Source organism: Pelophylax lessonae (assembly GCF_965119305.1).
Source record: "Pelophylax lessonae genome assembly, chromosome: 13".
NCBI lineage: Eukaryota > Metazoa > Chordata > Amphibia > Anura > Ranidae > Pelophylax > Pelophylax lessonae.
The window spans coordinates 154114096-154137089 of record NC_138780.1 but is presented as its reverse complement, the minus strand read 5'-3'; the positions used below and the strand labels follow the sequence as shown (position 1 = coordinate 154137089).

The window sequence follows — 22994 nt, the reverse complement described above, 5'->3', positions numbered from 1 at the left end:
TGTTTCTGTTTTCACTGTTGAGATTTCGTCTGTGGATTTCTCAAACACTGACTCAGTAGCAGTTTGTGGAGCTGCTTTCCTGGGCTCATCCACAAAGGTTTTGGTTGTATCTTCTGTGGCACCAAAGAGTGGAATTTTGATTGTGGGCAACATCCATCCAGATGACACTTCCTCCTCTTCTACCACTGTAGATGTCACTTCATTAAGGACTGTTGAGACCTCTTCTACATCCTTTGCTTTTCTGACATCTCCTTCAGTTTTAAGTGCTAGTTCAACAGTAATGCCTTCAGGTTCCGATATGCTGACTTTTCCCTGCTCTTCATAAATCAATGTTGTGACTTGGGTTTCTGGAGAAACTTCCTTCACTTTCACGCGTTCTGTAGGTGATTCTTTATCTACATCAACAATCTCTCCTAAAATTTCATATGCCTCAAGTTTCAGTTCCTTGTTTGTGTCAGAAATTTTGGATATTTCAGATTCTTCAGAAGCCTCTGACTTTTCCTTTTTAGTGTATACATTCTCCACAACTACTCCCATTGTTTTATTTTCAGCTAGTTTGGTTGAGAGCGCTTTAAATTCAGACTGCAAATGCATAGACTTCACCTCTTCTCTCTCCTGTGCTGTAAGAACATCTGTGACTAACTCATACCTGTCAATACCAGTGGTGACAGAGACAGTTTTTGAAAAAACAGTGTGCCTTTGTTCTGCTTTGCTTAGAACTGGAACTTGGAATGACAATTGTGAATCTTTCACATAACTTTCCATTTCCTCTAGGCTTTTCTCTTGGCCCTCTACCAGTGCACTCTCTGCTCTGCTTTCGGTAATGTAAGAACTTTCCTCTGACTTTGGTATTGACTCGGCTGTTTCACTTATACCAGTTTTCGTGGATGTAGTTTCAATGACCATTTCTGGCTCCTTTATTATCTTATTTTCAGATTCTGGTAAGATTTCTTGGGATGAACCTTCTGACTTCACCTCGGTTGTGCTGATTAATGAATGTTTTGTCAGTCTGAATGATGGAAGCTTCCAACCATCTGATTCTGTTTCTGGAGTTTTCACATTTTCTTCAGACACTGAAATTTCTACTATTGCATCTGCCGTGTCTACATTATCTGTAGGTTCTTCTTTATCTGCTTTGTATGCTGTTATTTCTGTTATCACCATTGAAATTTCTTCTGTGGATTTCTGAAGTTCTTTGTCAGCAACAGTTTTTGGAGCTGCTTCTCTGGGCTCATCCACAGAAGATTTTGTTGCAATTTTTGTGGCGCTAAAGATGGGAATTTCGGATTTCTGCAACTTCCATCCAAATGACACTTCCTTCTCCTCAGGCAGTATAAATGTCTCTTCGGTAAAAAGTGACAAAGCCTCTTCTTCAGCCTCTGTTTTTTTTACATCTTCTTCAGCTTTAACTGCTACATCAACCGTGGTGGTTTGTGGTGTGCTGACTTGTACCTGCCCTTTAAAGGCTGACACCATGACTTGGGTTTGTGGAGAAACTTCCTTTACTTCACTTTCTTCCGCTACAGCCTTAATTTCAGGGGGGGTTAGATGAAGCTCCAGCGTTGGAGAAATGCCTTCTACACCAGTCGTTACAGTTGCCATAGTTTTCTCAACCTGTGTAATCTTTTTCCTGTGCTTTTTGCCTTTGCCCTTAACTTTTACGCCTTCTGTAGGCAATTCTTTATCTACATCAACATCCTCTGTTACAATTTCGTCTATCTCAACTTTCAGTTCCCTATCTGTGTCAGTCTCTTGAGGTATTGGCAACTGCTCAGAAGTCTCAGGCTTTTCCTCTTCAGTGTATTCTTTCTGCACAACCACTTCCATTGTCTCAGATTTGGCTGCTTCCGTTGAGGGTGTTTCAATTGCAGATTCCAAATGCACAGGCTCTGTTTTTTCTCTCTCCTGTGCTGTAAGAATGTCTGTGACTAACTCCTGCCCATCAATATCAATGATTTCAGAGGTAGCTTTCAAAAAAATAATGTCACTTTGTTCTGTTTGCACTTCCTCTAGGTTTTTCTCTTGGCCCTTTACCAGAATGCTCTCCACGCTAGTTTTGGGGATGAAAACAAATTCCTCTGCCCTTGTTATTGACTCAGCTATTTCACCTTCTGGAGAGATTTCTTTGGATGAACCTTCTGTTTTTACCTCAGATGTACCAAATAATGACAGTTTTGGCAGCCTGAATGATGGAAGCCTCCAACCCTCTGATTCTGATTCTACTTCTGTAGTTTTCTCTTTTCCTTCAGACACTGAAATCTCTGCTATTGTGTCTGCAGTGTTTACATTTTCTTTTGCTTCCTCTTTCTCTGCTTCATATACTTTAATTTCTGTTTTCATTGTTGAAATTTCTTCTGTGAATCTCTGAAGTGCTGTCTCAGCAACAGCTTGTGGAGTATATTCTCTGGGCTGCTCATCCATAGAGGATTCTGTTCTAACATCCGTGGCACTAAAGAGTGGAATTTTAAATGTGGGTATCTTCAATCCGAATGACCTTTCTTCCTCCTCCACAACTGTAGTTGTCACTTCGGTAAGGACTATGGAGACATCTTCTGCAGCCTCTTCTTTTTCAACACCTTTCTCAGCTTCAACCATGATGGTTTCGGTTGTCGGTGTGCTGACTTGAAACTGCTCTTTGTAAACTGACCCCGGGACTTCACCCTCTACCACTACAGTCTTAATTTCAGGGGTGGTTAGATGAAGCCCAATTGTAGGAGAAATGGCTTCTATCTCAGGAGTCTTTACAGTTGGGGTGGTTTTCTCAACTGTTGTGATCTTTTTTCTGTACTTTTTGACTTTGCCCTTTACCATAGTGCCTCCTGTAAGTGATACTTTATCAACATCAATAGTCTCTGTTACAATTTCATCCACCTCAACATTAGGTTTCTTATCTGTGTCAGATTCTTTAGGTATTGGCAACTGCTCAGAAGCCTCAGACTTTTCTGCTTCACTGTGTTCTTTCTCTAAAACTACTTCAATTGTACCAGATTTGGCTGCCTCAGTGGAGGCTGTTTCAATTGCAGATTCCAAATGCACAGGTTTTTCTTCTTCTCTCTCCTCTGCTTTAAGAACGTCTGTGACTAACTCATGCCTGTTGATATCAATGATGTCAGAAGTAGCTTTAGAAACTATAATGTCACTTTGCTCTGTTTCCATTTCCTCAAGGCTTTTCTCTTGGTCCCCTACCAACAGGCTCTTCATGATAGCTTCAGTGATGTAAACGCTTTCTTCTAACTTTGTTAATGACTCAACTATTTTACTTGTAGTGGATGCAGATTCTATGACCACCTCTTTCTCAGTTATTTTACTTTTACCTTCTGGAGAGATTTCTTCAGATGAACATTCTGCTTTTACCTCAGATGTGCCAAATAATGACAGTTTTGGTAGCCTGAATGATGGAAGCTTCCAACCCTCTGATTCTGTTTCTACTTCTGTAGTTTTCTCTTTTCCTTCAGACACTGAAATCTCTGTTACTGTATCTGCAGTGTCTTCATTTTCTTTTGCTTTCTCTTTCTTTGCTTCATATGGTGTAATTTCTGTTTTTATTGTTGAAAATTCTTCTGTGAATTTCTGAAGTGCTGTCTCAGCAACAGCTTGTGGAGCAGACTCTCTGGGCTGCCCGTCCATAGAGGATTCTGTTCTAACGTCTGTGGCACTAAAGAGTGGAATATTAAATGTGGGTATCTTCAATCTGAATGACCGTTCTTCCTCCTCTACAACTGTAGTTGTCACTTCGGTAAGGACTATGGAGACATCTTCTGCAGCCTTTTCTTTTTCAACACCTTCTTCAGCTTCAACTGCCACTTCAACCACAATGGTTTTGGTTGTCGGTGTGCTGACTTGAAACTGTTCTTCTAAAACCGACTCAGGGGCTTGTGTTTGTGGAGAATCTTCCTTTAATTCACCCTCTACCATTACAGTCCTAATTTCAGGGGTGGTTAGATGAAGCCCAATTGTAGGAGAAATGGCTTCTATATCAGGAGTCTTTACAGTTGGGGTGGTTTTCTCAACTGTTGTGATCTTTTTTCTGTACTTTTTGACTTTGCCCTTTACCTTAGTGCCTCCTGTAAGTGATACTTCATCAACATCAACAGTCTCTGTTACAATTTCATGCACTTCAACATTAAGTTTCTTATCTGTGTCAGTTTCTTGAGGTATTGGTAACTGCTCAGAAGCCTCAACATTTTCTGATTCACTGTATTCTTTCTCAAAAACTACTTCAATTGTACCAGATTCGGTTGCCTCAGTTGAGGGTGTTTTGATTGCAGATTTCAAATGCACAGGCTTTTCTTCTTCTCTCTCCTCTGCTTTAAGAACATCTGTGACTAACTCATGCCTGTTGATATTAACGATGTCAGAAGTAGCTTTAGAAACTATAATGTCACATTGCTCTGTTGCCATTTTCTCAAGGCTTTTCTCTTGGTCCCCTACCAACAGGCTCTCCATGATAGCTTCAGTGATGTAAACGCTTTCATTTAACTTTGTTAAGGACTCAACTATTTTACTTGTAGTGGATGCAGATTCTATGACCACCTCTTTCTCAGTTATTTTACTTTCACCTTCTGGAGAGATTTCTTTGGATGAACCTTCTGCTTTCACCACAGATGTGCTAAATAATGACAGTTTTGGCAGCCTGAATGATTGAAGATTCCAACCCTCTGATTCTGTTTCTGCTTTCTGAGTTTTCACTTCTCCTTCAGACCCTGAAATATCTGTTATTGTATCTGCTGTGTCTACATTATCTTTGGTTTCCTCTTTTTCTGCTTCGTATGCTGTTAGTTCTGTTTTCACCGTTGAAATTTCTTCTGTGGATTTCTGTGGCTCATCCACAGAATCTTCTGTTGTAACCTCAGTGGTGCTAAAGAGTGGAGTTTTGAATGTGGGCAACTTCCTTCCGAATGACCTTTCTGCCTGCTCTACTACTGTAGTTTTCACCCCGGTAAGGACTGTGGAGACATCTTCCACAGCCTCTGTTTTTTCGACACCTTCTTCCGCTTTAACTACTACTTCAACGTTGGTAGTTTCAGTTATTGGTGTGCTGACTTCTACCTGCTTTTCAGTAATTGATACTGTGATTTGGGTTTGTGGGGAAATGTCCTCTACTTCACTAACTTCCACTATATCCTTAATTTTAGAGGTGGTTAGATTAAGCTCCAACAAAGGAGAAACGGTCTCTACACCAGCAGTTTTTACAGTTGACACTGTTTTCTCAACTTTTATAAGCTTCTTCCTGTACTTTTTGACTTTGCCTTTTACTTTCACGCCTTCTTTAGGTGATACTTTATCTACATCAACATTTTCTGTTACAATTTCATGAACCTCAGCTTTCAGTTCCTTATCTGTGTCAGTCTCTTGAGGTACTGGAAGCAGTTCAGAAACCTTAGACTTTTCCTCTTCAGTGTATTCCTTCTCCAAAACTGCTTCCATTGTCTCAGATTTGGCTGCTTCAGTTAAGGGTGTTTCAATTCCAAATTCCAAATGCACATGCTCTGTTTCTTCTCTCTCTTGTGCTATAAGAACCCCTGTGACCAACTCATGCCTGCCAATATCAACTATGTCAGAGGTCAATGTTGAAACCATATTGTCACTTTGTTCTGTTTGAACTTCCTCTAGGCTTTTTTCTTGGCTATCTGCCAGTATGCTCTTCACGCTAGTTTCAGTGATGAAAACAATTTCTTCTGACTTTGTTATTGAATCGGCTTTTTCAGTTGAAGAGGATGCAGATTTTATAACTACCTGTGTCTCAAGAATTTCTTCTGTGGATTTCTGAAGTGCTGTTTTAGCAACAGTTTGGGGAGCTGCTTTACTGAGCTCATCCACAGAACATTCTGCTGTAGCAGAAGCGCTAAAGGGTGGAATTTTGAATGTGGGAAATTTCTGTCCAATTGTACTTTCTTCCTCTTCTGCTACTGTAGTGGTCACTTCAGTAAAGACTGTGGAGACATCTTCTACAGTCTCTACTTTCTCCAAACCTTCTTCAGCTTTTACTATTACTTCAACCATGGTGGTTTCAGTTGTTGGTGTGCTGACTTGTACCTGCTCTTCATAAACTGGCACAGTGATTTGAGTTTGTGGAGAAACATCCTTTACTTTGGCCTTTTCGGCTACAGTCTTAATTTCAGGGGTGGTCAGGTGAGACTCAAGCGTATGAGAGATGGCTTCTACACCAGCCATCTTAACAGTTGTGATGGTTTTATCAACCTTTGTAATCTTTTTCCTGTGCTTTTTGACTTTGCCCTTTACTTTCATGCCTTCTGTAGGTGATTCCTTATCAACATTCTCTGTTACAATTTCATCAACCTCAACTTTCAGTTTCTTATCTGTGTCAGTCTCTTGAGGTATTGGCAACTGCTCAGAAGCTTCAGACTTTTCCTCTTCCGTGTATTCCTTCTCCATAACTAGTTCCATTGTCTCAGATTTAACTGTTTCAGTTGACGGTGTTTCAGTTTCAGATTCCAAATTTATGGCTGCTTCAGTTGAGGGTGTTTCATCTGCAGATTTCAAATGCACAGGCTCTGCTTCTTCACTCTCCTGTGCTGTAGGAACATCTGTGACAAATTTATTTTTGTCAATATCAACAATGTCAAAGCTAGCTTTCGAAACAATAATGTCACTTTGTTCTGCTCGCACTTCCTCTCGTCTTTTCTCTTTGCCCTCTACTAGAATGCTCTCCACCCCAGTTTTGGTGATGAAAACAAATTCTTCTGACTTTGTTATTGAATCCGCTATTTCACTTGTAGGTAATGCCGATTTTATAACCACTTGTGTCTCAGTTATTTTACCTTCGCCTTCTAGAGAGATTTCTTTAGATGAGACTTCTGCTTTTACCTCAGATGTGCCAAATAATGGCAGTTTTGGCAGCCTGAATGATGAAGGCCTCCAGCCTTCGGACTCTGTTTCTTCTTCTGGAGTTTTCACTTTTTCCTCAGATACTGAAATCTCTGTTACTGTATCTGCTGTGTCTACATTATCTTTGGTTTCCTCTTCTGCTTCGTATGCCTTTATTTCTACTTTGAGTGTTGAAATTTCTTCTGTGGATTTTTGAAGTGCTGTCTCAGCAACAGTTTGTGCAGCTGCTTTACTGGGCTCATCCACAGAATGTTCTGCTGTAATGGCTGAAGCGCTAAAGAGTGGAATTTTGAATGTGGGCAATTTCCATTCAATTGCACTTTCTTCCTCTTCTGCTACTGCAGTTGTCACTTCGGCAAAGACCGTGGAGACATCTTCTACAGTCTCTGCTTTCTTGACACCTTCTTCAGCTTTAACTACTGCTTCAAAGGTGTTGGTTTCAGTTGTTGGTGTGCTGACTTGTACCTGCCCTTCATAAACTGGCACAGTGATCTGAGTTTGTGGAGAAACATCCTTTACTTCAGCCTTTTCCGCTACAGTCTTAATTTCAGGGGTGTTCAGGTGAGACTCAAGCGTAGGAGAGATGGCTTCTACACCAGCCGTCTTTACAGTTGTGATGGCTTTCTCAACCTTTGTAATCTTTTTCCTGTGCTTTTTGACTTTGCCCTTTACTTTCATGCCTTCTGTAGGTGATTCCTTATCAACATCAATATCCTTTGTTACAATTTCATCAACCTCAACTTTCAGTTTCTTATTTGTATCGGTCTCTTGAGGTATTGGTAACTGCACAGAAGCCTCAGACTTTTCCTCTTCAGTGTATTCCTTCTCCACAACTACTTCTATTGTCTCAGATTTGGCTGCTTCAGCTGATGGTGTTTCAATTGCAAATTCCAATTGCACAGAGGCTGCTTCTTCACTCTCCTGTGCTGTAGGAACCTCTGTGACTACCTCATTCCTGTCAATATCAACAACGTCAGAGGTAGCTTTCGAAACAATAATGTCACTTTGTTCTGTTCGCACTTCCTCTAGGCTTCTCTCTTTACCCTCTACTAGAATGCTCCCCACCCTAGTTTCGGTGATGAAAACAATTTCTTCTAACTTTGTTACTGACTCGGTTATTTCACATGTAGGGGATGCAGATTTTATAACCACCTGTGTCTCAGTGATTTTACTTTCCCCTTCTAGAGGGATTTCTTTAGATGAAACTTCTGCTTTTACCTCAGATGTGCCAAATAATGACAGTTTTGGCAGACTGAATGATGAAAGCCTCCAACCATCTGATTCTGTTTCTTCTTCCGGAGTTATTACTTTTTCTTTAGACACTGAAATCGCTGTTATTATATCTACTCTGTCTACAATATCTTTGGTTTCCTCTTTATCTGATTCATATGCTGTTATTTCTGCTTTCACTGTTGAAATTTCTTCTGTGGATTTCTGAAGTGCTGTCTCAGCAACTGATTGTAGAGCTGCTTCTCTGGGCTCATCCACAGAAGATTCTGTTGTAACGTCTGTAGCACTAAAGAGTGGAATTTTGAATGTTGGCAATTTCCATCCAAATGAACTTCCTTCCTCCTTTACCCCTGTGTTTGTCACTTCGGTCAAGACCATAGAGACATGTTGTACAGTCTCTACTTTCTCAAAAACTTCTTTAGGTTTAACTGATACTTCAACCGTGTTGGATTCAGTTGTTGGTGTGCTGACTTGTACCTGCTCTTCATAAACTGACACAGTGACTTGAGTTTGTGGAGAAACTTTCTTTACATCACCCTCTTCCGCTATAGTCTGAAATTCAGGGGTGGTTAGGTGAATCTCAAGAGTAGGAGAAATGGCATCTACACCAGCCGTCTTTACAGTTGTGATGGTTTTCTCAAGGTTAGTGATCTTTTTCCTTTGCTTTTTGACTTTGCCCTTTAATTTAATGCCTTCTGTAGGTGATTCCTTAACAACATCAACATCCTCTGTTACAATGTCATCCACCTCCACTTTCAGTTTCTTATCTGTGTCAGTCTCTTGAGGTATTGGTGACTGTTCAGTAGCCTCAGACTTTTCCTCTTCAGCGTATTCCTCTTCCACAACTACTTCCATTGTCTCGGATTTGACTGCTTCAGTTGTGGATGTTTCATTTGCAGATTTCAGATGCACAGGTTCTGCTTCTTTTCTCTCCTGTGCTGTAAGAATGTCTGTAACTAACTTATGCCTGTCAATATCAATGATTTCAGAGGTAACTTTTGAAACAATAAAGTCACTTTGTTCTGTTTGCACATCCTCTAGGCTTTTATCTTCGCCCTCTACCAGTATGCTCTCCACCGTAGTTTTGGTGATGAAAACAAATTCTTCTGACTTTGTTATAGACTCAGCTATTTCACTTGTAGGGGATGCAGGCTTTATAACCACCTGTGTCTCAGTTATTTTACCTTCACCTTCTAGAGAGTTTTCATCCACAGAACATTCTGCTGTAATAGCTAAAGCGCTAAAGCGTGGAATTTTGAATGTGGGCAATTTCCATCCAATTGTACTTTCTTCCTCTTCTGCTACTGTAGTGGTCACTCCGGTAAAGACCATGGAGACATTTTCAACAGTCTCTGCTTCCTCTACACCTTCTTTAATTTTAACTACTACTTCAGAAGTGGTGGTTTCAGTTGTTGGTGTGCTGACTTGTACCTGCTCTTCATAAACTGGCACAGTGACTTGAGTTTGTGGAGAAACATCCTTTACTTCAGCCTTTTCTGCTACAGTCTCAATTTCAGGGGTGTTCAGATGAGAGTCAAGCGTAGGAGAGATGGCTTCTACACCAGCCGTCTTAACAGTTCTGATGGTTTTCTCAACCTCTGTAATCTGTTTCCTGTGCTTTTTGACTTTGGCCTTAACTTCCATGCCTTCTGTAGGTGATTCCTTATCAAGATCAACATCCTCTGTTACAATTTCATCAACCTCAACTTTCAGTTTCTTATCTGTGTCAGTCTCTTGAGGTATTGGCAACTGCTCAGAAGCCTCAGACTTTTCCTCTACCGTGTATTCCTTCTCCACAACTACTTCCATTGTCTCAGATTTTACTGCTTCAGTTGATGGTCTTTTGGTTGCAGATTCCAAATCAACAATGTCAGAGGTAGCTTTCGAAACAATAATGTCACTTTGATCTGTTCGCACTGTCTCTAGGCTTTTGTCTTGGCCCTCCAACAGAATGCTCTCCACCCTAGTTTCGGTAATGAAAACAAATTCTTCTGACTTTCTAATTGAATCCACTATTTCAGTTTTAGGTGATGCAGGCTTTATAACCACCTGTGTCTCAGTTATTTTACCTTCACTTTCTAGAGAGATTCCTTTAGATGAAACTTCTGCTTTTACCTCAGATGTGCCAAATAATGACAATTTTGGCAGCCTGAATGATGGAAACCTCCAACCCTCTGATTCTGTTTCTTTTTCCTGAGTTTTTACTTTTTCCTCAGACACTGAAATCTCTTTTATTGTATCTGCTATGTCGAAAGTATCTTTGATTTCCTCTTTCTCTAATTTATATGGTGTTATTTCTGCGTTCACTGTGGAAATTTCTTCTGTGAATTTCTGAAGTGCTGTCTCAGTAACTGATTGTGGAGCTGTTTCTCTTGGCTCATCCACAGAAGATTCTGTTGTAACATCTGTAGCACTAAAGATTGGAATTTTGAATGTGGGCAATTTCCATCCAAATGAACTTTCCTCCTCTTCTGCTACTGTAGTAGTCACTTCAGTAAGGACAATGGAGACATCTTTTACAGTCTCTGCTTTCTCAACACATTCTTCAGCTTTAAATGCTACTTCAACCGTGGTGGTTTCAGTTGTTGGTGTGCTGACTTGGACCTGCTCTTCATAAACTGACACAGTGACTTGAGTTTGTGGAGAAACTTCCTTTACTTCACCCTCTTCCACTACAGTCCTATATTCAGGGGTGGTTAGGTGAATCTCAAGCGTAGGAGAAATGGCATCTACACCAGCCGTCTTTACAGTTGTGATTGTTTTCTCAAGGTTAGTAATCTTTTTCCTCTGCTTTTTGACTTTGCCCTTTACTTTCATGCCTTCTGTAGGTGATTCCTTAACAACATCAACATCCTCTGTTACAATGTCATCCACCTCAACTTTTAGTTTCTTATCCGTGTCAGTCTCTTGAGGTATTGGTAACTGCTCAGAAGCCTCAGACATTTCCTTTTCAGTGTATTCCTTTTCCACAACTACTTCCATTGTCTCCGATTTGACTGCTTCAGTTGTGGGTGTTTCATTTGCAGATCTCAGATGCACAGGTTCTGCTTTTTCTCTCTTCTGTGCTGTAGGAAAGTCTGTGCTTAACTCACGCCTGTCAAGATCAATGATTTCAGAGGTAAATTTTGAAACAATGATGTCACTTTGTTCTGTTGGCACTTCCTCTAGGCTTTTCTCTTCTCCCTCTACCAGTATGCTCTCCACCCTAGTTTCTGCGATGAAAACAAATTCTTCTGATTTTGTTATGGACTCAGCTATTTCACTTGTAGGGGATGCAGGCTTTATAACCACCTGTGTCTCAGTTATTTTACCTTCACCTTCTAGAGAGATTTCTTCAGATGAAACTTCTGCTTTTAACTCAGATGTGCCAAATAATGACAGTTTTGGCAGCCTGAATGACGGAAACCTCCAACCCTCTGATTCTGTTTCTTCTTCTGGAGTTTTCACTTTTTCTTCAGACAATGAAATCTCTGTTATTGTATCTGCTGTGTCTAATTTATCTTTGGTTTCCTCTTTCTCTGCTTCGTATGTTGTTATTTCTGCTTTCAATGGTAAAGGTTCTTCTGTGGATTTTTGAAGTGCTGTCTCAGCAACAGTTTGTGGAGCTGCTTTACTGGGCTCATCCACAGAACATTCTGCTGTAATGGCTGAAGCGCTAAAGAGTGGAATTTTGAATGTGGGCAATTTCCATCCAATTGAACTTTCTTCCTCTTCTGCTAATGTAGTTGTCATTTCAGTAAAGACCTTAGAGACATCTTCTACAGTCTCTGCTTTCTCGACACCTTCTTCAGCTTTAACTACTTCTTCAACCATGGTGGTTTCAGTTGTTAGTGTGCTGACTTGTACCTGCTCTTCAAAAGCTGGGACAATGACTTGAGTTTGTGGAGAAATATCCTTTACTTCAGCCTTTTCTGCTACAGTCCTAATCTCAGGGGTAGTTAGGTGAAGCTCAAGCGTAGGAGAAATGGCATCCACACCAGCCGTCTTTACAGTTGTGATGGTTTTCTCAACTTTTGTAATCTTTTTCCTCTGCTTTTTGACTTTGCCCTTTACTTTCATGCTTTCGGTGGGTGTTTCCTTCTCAACATCAGCATCCTCTGCTACTATTTTATCCACCTCAACTTTCAGTTTCTTATCTGTGTCAGTCTCTTGAGGTATTGGCAACTGCTCAGAAGCCTCAGACTTTTCCTCTTCAGTGTATTTATTTTCCGCAACTAATTCCATTGTCTCATATTTGGCTGCTTCAGTTGAGGGTGCTTCAATTGCAGATTCCAAATGCACAGGCTCTTCCGCTTCTCTCTCCTGTGCTCTAAGAACGTCTGTGACTAACTCATGCATGTCAATATCAACGATTTCAGAAATAGCTTTGGAAACAATAATGTCACTTTGTTCTGTACGCACTTCCTCTAGGCTTTTTTCTTTTCTCTGTACAAGTATGCCCTCCATGCTAGTTTTGGTGGTGAAGACACCTTCTTTTGAGTTTGGTAGTGACTCAGCCATTTCACTTGTAGTGGAAATAGATTCTTTGACCACCTCTTTCTCAGTTATTTTACCTTTACCTTCTGTAGAGATTATTTTGGATAAACCTTCTGCATTTACCTCAGATGTGCCAAATAATGTCAGTTTTGGTAGCCTGAATGATGGAAGCTTCCAGCCCTCTGATTCTGTTTCTTCTTCTGGAGTTTTAATTTTTTCTTCAGTCACTGAAATCTCTGTTATTGTGTCTGCTTTGTCTACATTATCTTTTGTTTCCTCTTTCTCTGCTTCATATGTCATTTCTTCTTTCGCTGTTGATTTTCCATCTGTGGATTTTTGAAGTGCTGTCTTAGCAATAGTTTGTGGAGCTGCTTCTCTAGGCTCATCCACAGAAGATTCGGCTGTCACGTCTATAGAACTAAAACGTGGAATTTTGAATGTGGGCAAATTCCATCCCAATGATATTTTTTCCTCCTCTTCTACTGTAGTTGTCAATTCAGTAAGGATGGCGGGGACATGTTCTACACTTTCTGCTTTCTCGACAACTCCTTCAGCTTTAACTGCTACTTTAGCCGTGGTGGTTTCAATTGTTGGTGTGCTGACTTGTACCTGCTCTTCATAAACTGAGACTGTTACTTGAGTTTGTGGAGATACTTTCTTTATTTCAACCTCTTCCATTACAGTCTTAGTTTCAGGGGTGGTTGGGTGAAGCTCAAGCATAGGAGAAATGTCTTCTACACCAGCCGTCTTTACAGTGGTGATGGATTTCCCAACCTTTGTAATCTTTTTCCTGTGCTTTTTGAGTTTGCCCTTTACTTTCATGCCTTCTGTAGGTGATTCTTTATCAATATCAACATCCTCAGTCACTATTTCATCCACCTCAACTTTCAGTTCCTTATTTGTGTCAGTATCATGAGGTATTGAAAACTGCTCAGAAGCCTCATACTTTTCCTCTTCAATATATTCCTTTTCTGCAACTACTTCCATTGTCTTAGATTTGGCTGCTTCAGTTGAGGGTGTTTCAATTGCAGATTCCAAATGCACAGGCTCTGCTTCTTCTCTCTCCTGTGCTGTAAGAATGTCTGTGACTAACTCATGCATGTCAATATCAATGATTTCAGAGGTAGCTTTCGAAACAATATTGTCACTCTGTTCTGTTTGCTCTTCCTCTAGGCTTTTCTCTTGGCCCTCTAACAGTATGTTCTCCATCCTAGTTTTGGTGATGAAAACAAATTCTTCTGACTTTGTTATTGACTCAGGTATTTCACTTGTAGGGGATGCAGATTTTATAACCACCCATGACTCAGTTATTTTACTTTCACTTTCTGGAGAGAATTCTCTGGTTGAAACTTCTGCTTTCACCTCAGATGTGCCAAATAAAGACAGTTTTGGAAGCCTAAATGAAGGAAGCTTCCAACCCTCTGATTCAGTTTCTTCTTCTGGAGTTTTCACTTTTTTTCCAGACACTGAAATCTCTGTTATTATATCTGCCATGTCTATATCATCTTTGATTTCCTCTTCCTCTGCTTCATATGCTGTTATTTCTGATTTTACGGTTGAAATTTCTTCTATTGATTTCTGTAGAGCTGTCTTAGCAACTGTTTGTAGAACTGCTTCTTTGGGTTCATCCACAGAAGATTCTGTTGTAACATCTGTAGCACTAAAGAGTGGAATTTTGAATGTTGGCAGTTTCAATCCAAATGAACTTTCTTCCACCTCTGCTACTGTAGTTGTTACTTTGGTAAGGACTGTGGAGAAATCTTCTACAGTTTTCACTTTCTCAACAACTTCTTTAGGTTTAACTACTACTTGAACCATGGTGATTTCAGTTGTTGGTGTGCTGACTTGTACCTGGTCTTCATAAACTGACAAAGTGGCTTGAGTTTGTGGGGAAACATCCATTCCTTCAGCCTTTTCCACTAAAGTCCTAATTTCAGGGGTGGTCAGGTGAGACTCAAGCGTAGGAGAGATGGCTTCTACACCAGCCGTCTTTACAGTTGTAATGGTTTTCTCAACCTTTGTAATTTTTTTCCTGTGCTTTTTGAATTTCCCCTTTACATTCATGTCTTCTGTAGGTGTTTCATTGTCAACATCAACATTCTCAGTTCCAATTTCATCCACCTCAACTTTCAGTTTTTTATCTGTGTCAGTCTCTTGAGGTATTGGCAACTGCTGAGAAGCCTCAGACTTTTCCTCTTCCGTGCATTTAATCTCCACAACTACTTCCATTGTCTCAGATTTGGCTGCTTCGGTTGAGGGTGTTTCATCTGCAGATTTCAAATGCACAGGCTCTGCTTCTTCACTCTCCTGTGCTGTAGGAACATCTGTGGCTAATTTATTTATGTCAAAGTCAACAATGTCAAAGCTAGCTTTCGAAACAATAATATCACTTTGTTCTGTTCGCACTTCCTCTCTGCTTTTCTCTTGGCCCTCTAATAGAATGCTCTCAACCCCAGTTTTGGTGATGAAAACAATTTCTTCTAACTTTGTTATTGACTCAGCTATTTCACGTGTAGGGGATGCAGATTTTATAACCACTTGTGTCTCAGGTTTTGCACTTTCATCTTCTAGAGAGATTTCTTTAGATGAAATTTCTGTTTTTACCTCAGATGTGCCAAATAATGACAGTCTTGGCAGACTTAATGTTGGAAGCCTCCAAACCATGGATTCCGTTTCCTCTTCTGGAGTTTTTACTTTTTCTTCAGACAATGAAATTTCTGTTATTATATCTGATGTGTCTAAAATATCTTTGGTTTCCTGTTTCTCTGCCTCATATGCTGCTATGTCTGCATTCACTGTTGAAATTTCTTCTTTGGATTTCCGAAGTTCTGTCTCAGTAACTGATTGTGGAGCTGCTTCTGTGGGCCCATCCACAGAAGATTCCGTTGTAACGTCTGTAGCACCAAAGAGTGGAATTTTGAATGTGGGCAAATTCCATTGAAATGAACTTTCCTCCTCCTCTGCTACTGTAGATGTCACATTGGTAAAGTCCGTGGAGACATCTTCTACAGTCTCTGCTTTCTCGAAACCTTCTTCAGCTTTAACTGCTACTTCAACCTTGGTGGTTTCAGTTTTTGGTGTGCTGACTTGTACCTGCTCTTCATAAACTGGCACAGTGACTTGAATTTGTGGAGAAACTTCCTTTATTTCACCCTCTTCCTCTACAATCTTAATTTTAGGGGTGGTTGGGTGAAGCTCAAGCATAGGAGAAATAACTTTTACACCAGCCGTCTTTACAGTTGTGATGGATTTCTCAACCTTCGTAATCTTTTTCCTGTGCTTTTTGACTTTGCCCTTTAGTTTCATGCCTTCTGTAGGTGATTCTTTATCAACATCAACATCCTCTGATACTATTTCCCCCACCTCATGTTTCAGTTTCTTTTTTGTGTCAGTCTCTTCAGGTATTGGCAACTGCTCAGAAGCCTCAGACTTCTCCTCTTCAGTAAATTCCTTCTCCACAACTACTTCCATTGTCTCAGATTCGACTAGTTCAGTTGAAGGGGTTTCAACTGCAGATTTCAAATGCGTAGGTTGTGCTTCTTCTCTCTCCTGTGCTGTAAGAATATCTGTGACTAACTCATGTCCGTCAATATCAATGAATTCAGAGGTAGTTTTCGGGACAATGATGTCACTTTGTTCTTTTTGCACTTCCTCTAGGCTTTTCTCTTTTCCCTCTACCAGAATGTTCTCCACCCTAGCTTCGGTGATGAAAACAATTTCTTTCGACTTTGCTATTGGCTCAGCTATTTCACTTGTAGGAGATGCAGATTTTATAACCACCTGTGTCTCAGTTATTTTACTTTCACCTTCTACAGATATATCTTTAGATGAAACGTCTGCTTTTACCTCAGATGTGCCAAAAAATGAAAGTTTTGGCAGCCTGAATGATGGAAGCCTCCAACCCTCTGATTCTGTTTCTTGTTCTGGAGTTTTCACTTTTTCTTCAAACACTGAAATCTCTGTTATTGTATCTGATGTGTCTACATTATCTTTGGTTTCATCTTTCTCTGCTTTGAATGCGGTTATTTCTGCTTTCACTGTTGAAATTTCTTCTTTGGATTTCTGAAGTGCTAGCTCAGCAACAGCTTGTGGAGCTGCTTCTCTGGGCTCATCCACAGAAGATTTTGTTGTAACGTCTGTAGAACTAAAGAGTGGAATTTTGAATGTGGGCAATTTAAATCCAAATGAACTTTCTTCCTCTTCTGCTACTGTAAATGTCACTTCAGTAAGGACAATGGAGGCATCTTCTACAGTTTTCGCTTTCTCTACACCTTCTTCAGCTCTAACTGCTTCTTCAACCGTGGTGGTTTTAGTTGTTGGTGTGCTGACCTGCTCTTCATAAACTGAAACAGTGACTTGAGTTTTTGGAGAAAGTTCTCTTACTTCACCCTCTTCCACTACAGTTGTAATTTCAGGGGTGGCTAGGTGAAGCTCAAGCGTAGGAGAAATGGTATCTACACCAGCCGTCTTTACTGTTGTTAAGGATTTCTCAACCTTTGTAATCTTTTTCCTCTGCTTTTTGGCTTTGCCCTTAACTTTAATGCCATATGTAGGTGATTCCTTATCAACATCAACATCCTCAGTTACAATTTCATCCACTTCAACTTCCACTTTCTTATTTGTGTCAGTCACTGGAGGTATTAGCAACTGCTCAGAAGCCTCAGACTTTTCCTCTTCAACATATTGCTTTTCTGCAACTACTTCCATTGTCTCAGATTCGGCTGCTATAGTTGAGGGTGTTTCAATTGCACTTTCCAAATGCACAGGCTCTGCTTCTTCTCTCTCCTGTGCTGTAAGAACGTCTGTGACTAACTCATGCATGTCAATATCAACGATTTCAGATGTAGCTTTGGAAACAATGTCACTTTGTTCTGTTGGCACATCCTCTAGCCTTTTCTCTTGGCCCTCTACCAGTATGCTCTCCTCACTCGTTTCAGTGATGAAAACACATTCTTCTGATTTTGTTCTTGACTCAGCTATTTTACTTGTAGCAGAAATAGATTCTATCATTATCTCTGTCTCAGGTATTTTACTTTCCATTTCTGGAGAGATTTCTTCGGTGGAACCTTTTGCTTTAATCTCAGATGTACCAAATAATGAAAGTTTTGGCAGCCTGAATGATGGAAGCCTCCAACCCTCTGATTCTGTTTCTTCTTCTGGAGTTTTCACTTTTTCTTCAGACACTGAAATCTCTGTTATTGTATCTGATGTGTCTACATTATCTTTGGTTTCCTCTTCCTCTGTTTTGTATGTTGTTATTTCTGCTTTCACTGTTGAAATTTCTTCTTTGGATTTCTGAAGTGCTATTTCAGCAACAATTTGTGGAGCTGCTTCTCTTGGTTCATCCACAGAAGATTTTGTTGTAGCGTCTGTAGAACTAAAGAGTGGAATTTTGAATGTGGGCAATTTAAATCCCAATGACCTTTCTTCCTCTTCTGCTGCTGTAGATGTCATTTCGGTAAGGACCATGGAAACATCTTCTAGACTCTCTGCTTTCTCTACACCTTCTTCAGCTCTAACTGCTTCTTCAACCGTGGTGGTTTTGGTTGTTGGTGTGCTGACCTGCTCTTCATAAACTGACACAGTGACTTGAGTTTTTGGAGCAATTTCCTTTACTTCACCCTCTTCCACTACAGTCATAATTTCAGGGGTGGTTAGGTGAAGCTCAAGCGTAGGAGAAATGGTATCTACACCCGCAGTCTTTACAGTTGTAATGGATTTCTCAACCTTTCTAATCTTTTTCCTCTGCTTTTTGGCTTTGCCCGTTATTTTAATGCCATTTGTAGGTGATTCCTTATCAACATCAACATCCTCTGTTACAATTTTATCCACCTCAACTTCCAGTTTCCTATTTGTGTCAGTCTCTTGAGGTATTAGCAACTGCTCAGAAGCCTCAGACTTTTCCTCTTCAATACATTCCTTTTCTGCAACTACTTCCATTGTCTGAGATTCAGCTGCTTCAGTTGAGGGTGTTTCAATTGCAGATTCCAAATGCACAGGCTCTGCTGCTTCTCTCTCCTGTGCTGTAAGAATGTCTGTGACTAACTCATGCATGTCAATATCAACAATTTCAGATGTAGCTTTGGAAACAATGTCACTTTGTTCTGTTGGCACATCCTCTAGCCTTTTCTCTTGGCCCTCTACCAGTATGCTCTCCACACTCGTTTCAGTGATAATAACACATTCTTCTGATTTTATTATTGACTCAGCTATTTTACTTGTAGCAGAAATAGATTCTATCATTATCTCTGTCTCAGGTATTTTACTTTCCATTTCTGGAGAGATTTCTTCGGTGGAACCTTTTGCTTTAATCTCAGATGTGCCAAATAATGAAAGTTTTGGCAGCCTGAATGATGGAAGCCTCCAACCCTCTGATTCTGTTTCTTCTTCTGGAGTTTTCACTTTTTCTTCAGACACTGAAATCTCTGTTATTGTATCTGATGTGTCTACATTATCTTTGGTTTCCTCTTCCTCTGTTTTGTATGTTGTTATTTCTGCTTTCACTGTTGAAATTTCTTCTTTGGATTTCTGAAGTGCTATTTCAGCAACAATTTGTGGAGCTGCTTCTCTTGGCTCATCCACAGAAGATTTTGTTGTAGCGTCTGTAGAACTAAAGAGTGGAATTTTGAATGTGGGCAATTTAAATCCTAATGACCTTTCTTCCTCTTCTGCTGCTGTAGATGTCACTTCGGTAAGGACCATGGAGACATCTTCTAGACTCTCTGCTTTCTCTACACCTTCTTCAGTTCTAACTACTTCTTCCACCGTGGTGGTTTTAGTTGTGGGTGTGCTGATCTGCTCTTCATAAACTGACACAGTGACTTGAGTTTTTGGAGAAATTTCCTTTACTTCACCCTCTTCCACTACAGTCATAATTTCAGGGGTGGTTAGGTGAAGCTCAAGCGTAGGAGAAATGGTATCTACACCCGCAGTCTTTACAGTTGTAATGGATTTCTCAACCTTTCTAATCTTTTTCCTCTGCTTTTTGGCTTTGCCCGTTATTTTAATGCCATCTGTAGGTGATTCCTTATCAACATCAACATCCTCTGTTACAATTTTATCCACCTCAACTTCCAGTTTCTTATTTGTGTCAGTCTCTTGAGGTATTAGCAACTGCTCAGAAGCCTCAGACTTTTCCTCTTCAATACATTCCTTTTCTGCAACTACTTCCATTGTCTCAGATTCAGCTGCTTCAGTTGAGGGCGTTTCAATTGCAGATTCCAAATGCACAGGCTCTGCTTCTTCTCTCTCCTTTGCTGTAAGAACGTCTGTGACTAACTCATGCATGTCAATATCAACGATTTCAGATGTAGCTTTGGAAACAATAATGTCACTTTGTTCTGTTGGCACATCCTCTAGCCTTTTCTCTTGGCCCTCTACCAGTATGCTCTCCACACTCGTTTCAGTGATGAAAACACATTCTTCTGATATTGTTATTGACTCAGCTATTTCACTTGTAGCGGAAGTAGATTCTATAAACATCTCTGTCTCAGGTATTTTACTTTCCATTTCGGGAGAGAATTCTTTGGTGGAACCTTTTGCTTTAATCTCAGATTTGCCAAATAATGAATGTTTTGGCAGCTTGAATGATGGAAGCCTCCAACCCTCTGATTCTGTTTCTTCTTCTGGAGTTTTCACTTTTTCTTCAAACACTGAAATCTCTGTTATTGTATCTGATGTGTCGACATTATCTTTGGTTTCCTCTTTCTCTGTTTTGTATGTTGTTATTTCTGCTTTCACTGTTGAAATTTCTTCTTTGGATTTCTGAAGTGCTATCTCAGCAACAATTTGTGGAGCTGCTTCTCTGGGCTCATCAACAGAAGATTTTGTGGTAACATCTGTAGCACTAAAGAGTGGAATTTTGAATGTGGGCAATTTAAATCCGAATGACCTTCCTTCCTCTTTTGCTACTGTAGATGTCACTTCGGTCAGGACCATGGAGACATCTTCTACAATCTCTGCTTTCTCTACACCTTCTTCAGCTCTAACTGCTTCCTCCCCCATGGTGGTTTTAGTTGTTGGTGTGCTGACCTGCTCTTCATAAACTGAAACAGTGACTTGAGTTTTTGGAGAAAGTTCTCTTACTTCACCCTCTTCCACTACAGTTGTAATTTCAGGGGTGGCTAGGTGAAGCTCAAGCGTAGGAGAAATGGTATCTACACCAGCCGTCTTTACTGTTGTTAAGGATTTCTCAACCTTTGTAATCTTTTTCCTCTGCTTTTTGGCTTTGCCCTTAACTTTAATGCCATATGTAGGTGATTCCTTATCAACATCAACATCCTCAGTTACAATTTCATCCACTTCAACTTCCACTTTCTTATTTGTGTCAGTCACTGGAGGTATTAGCAACTGCTCAGAAGCCTCAGACTTTTCCTCTTCAACATATTGCTTTTCTGCAACTACTTCCATTGTCTCAGATTCGGCTGCTATAGTTGAGGGTGTTTCAATTGCACTTTCCAAATGCACAGGCTCTGCTTCTTCTCTCTCCTGTGCTGTAAGAACGTCTGTGACTAACTCATGCATGTCAATATCAACGATTTCAGATGTAGCTTTGGAAACAATGTCACTTTGTTCTGTTGGCACATCCTCTAGCCTTTTCTCTTGGCCCTCTACCAGTATGCTCTCCTCACTCGTTTCAGTGATGAAAACACATTCTTCTGATTTTGTTCTTGACTCAGCTATTTTACTTGTAGCAGAAGTAGATTCTATCATTATCTCTGTCTCAGGTATTTTACTTTCCATTTCTGGAGAGATTTCTTCGGTGGAACCTTTTGCTTTAATCTCAGATGTACCAAATAATGAAAGTTTTGGCAGCCTGAATGATGGAAGCCTCCAACCCTCTGATTCTGTTTCTTCTTCTGGAGTTTTCACTTTTTCTTCAGACACTGAAATCTCTGTTATTGTATCTGATGTGTCTACATTATCTTTGGTTTCCTCTTCCTCTGTTTTGTATGTTGTTATTTCTGCTTTCACTGTTGAAATTTCTTCTTTGGATTTCTGAAGTGCTATTTCAGCAACAATTTGTGGAGCTGCTTCTCTTGGCTCATCCACAGAAGATTTTGTTGTAGCGTCTGTAGAACTAAAGAGTGGAATTTTGAATGTGGGCAATTTAAATCCTAATGACCTTTCTTCCTCTTCTGCTGCTGTAGATGTCATTTCGGTAAGGACCATGGAGACATCTTCTAGACTCTCTGCTTTCTCTACACCTTCTTCAGTTCTAACTACTTCTTCCACCGTGGTGGTTTTAGTTGTGGGTGTGCTGATCTGCTCTTCATAAACTGACACAGTGACTTGAGTTTTTGGAGAAATTTCCTTTACTTCACCCTCTTCCACTACAGTCATAATTTCAGGGGTGGTTAGGTGAAGCTCAAGCGTAGGAGAAATGGTATCTACACCCGCAGTCTTTACAGTTGTAATGGATTTCTCAACCTTTCTAATCTTTTTCCTCTGCTTTTTGGCTTTGCCCGTTATTTTAATGCCATCTGTAGGTGATTCCTTATCAACATCAACATCCTCTGTTACAATTTTATCCACCTCAACTTCCAGTTTCTTATTTGTGTCAGTCTCTTGAGGTATTAGCAACTGCTCAGAAGCCTCAGACTTTTCCTCTTCAACATATTGCTTTTCTGCAACTACTTCCATTGTCTCAGATTCGGCTGCTTCAGTTGAGGGTGTTTCAATTGCAGATTCCAAATGCACAGGCTCTGCTTCTTCTCTCTCCTGTGCTGTAAGAATGTCTGTGACTAACTCATGCATGTCAATATCAACAATTTCAGATGTAGCTTTGGAAACAATGTCACTTTGTTCTGTTGGCACATCCTCTAGCCTTTTCTCTTGGCCCTCTACCAGTATGCTCTCCACACTCGTTTCAGTGATAATAACACATTCTTCTGATTTTATTATTGACTCAGCTATTTTACTTGTAGCAGAAATAAATTCTATCATTATCTCTGTCTCAGGTATTTTACTTTCCATTTCTGGAGAGATTTCTTCGGTGGAACCTTTTGCTTTAATCTCAGATGTGCCAAATAATGAAAGTTTTGGCAGCCTGAATGATGAAAGCCTCCAACCCTCTGATTCTGTTTCTTTTTCTGGAGATTTCACTTTTTCTTCAGACACTGAAATCTCTGTTATTGTATCTGATGTGTCTACATTATCTTTGGTTTCCTCTTTCTCTGTTTTGTATGCTGATATTTCTGCTTTCACTGTTGAAATTTTTTCTTTGGATTTCTGAAGTGCTATTTCAGCAACAATTTGTGGAGCTGCTTCTCTGGGCTCATCCACAGAAGATTTTGTTGTAACATCTGTAGAACTAAACAGTGGAATTTTGAATGTGGGCAATTTAAATCCGAATGACCTTTCTTCCTCTTCTGCTGCTGTAGATGTCACTTCGGTAAGGACAATGGAGGCATCCTCTACAGTCTCTGCTTTCTCTACAC

The 22994-nt window shown here is 40.2% G+C and overlaps 1 protein-coding gene across 1 annotated transcript in view; it reads right to left on the bottom strand.

The window, feature by feature from the left end:
* AHNAK2 (AHNAK nucleoprotein 2) overlaps positions 1-22994 on the bottom strand; it is a 134016-nt gene that overhangs the window by 6411 nt on the left and 104611 nt on the right. Inside the window, exons 8-11 of the mRNA XM_082275852.1 lie at positions 15814-20228; positions 12679-14571; positions 10155-10821; positions 112-6983 (exon numbers count right to left, since the gene is read on the bottom strand). Coding sequence (XP_082131978.1) covers positions 112-6983; positions 10155-10821; positions 12679-14571; positions 15814-20228 — 13847 coding nt within the window. The remainder of the gene's footprint in view (positions 1-111; positions 6984-10154; positions 10822-12678; positions 14572-15813; positions 20229-22994) is intronic.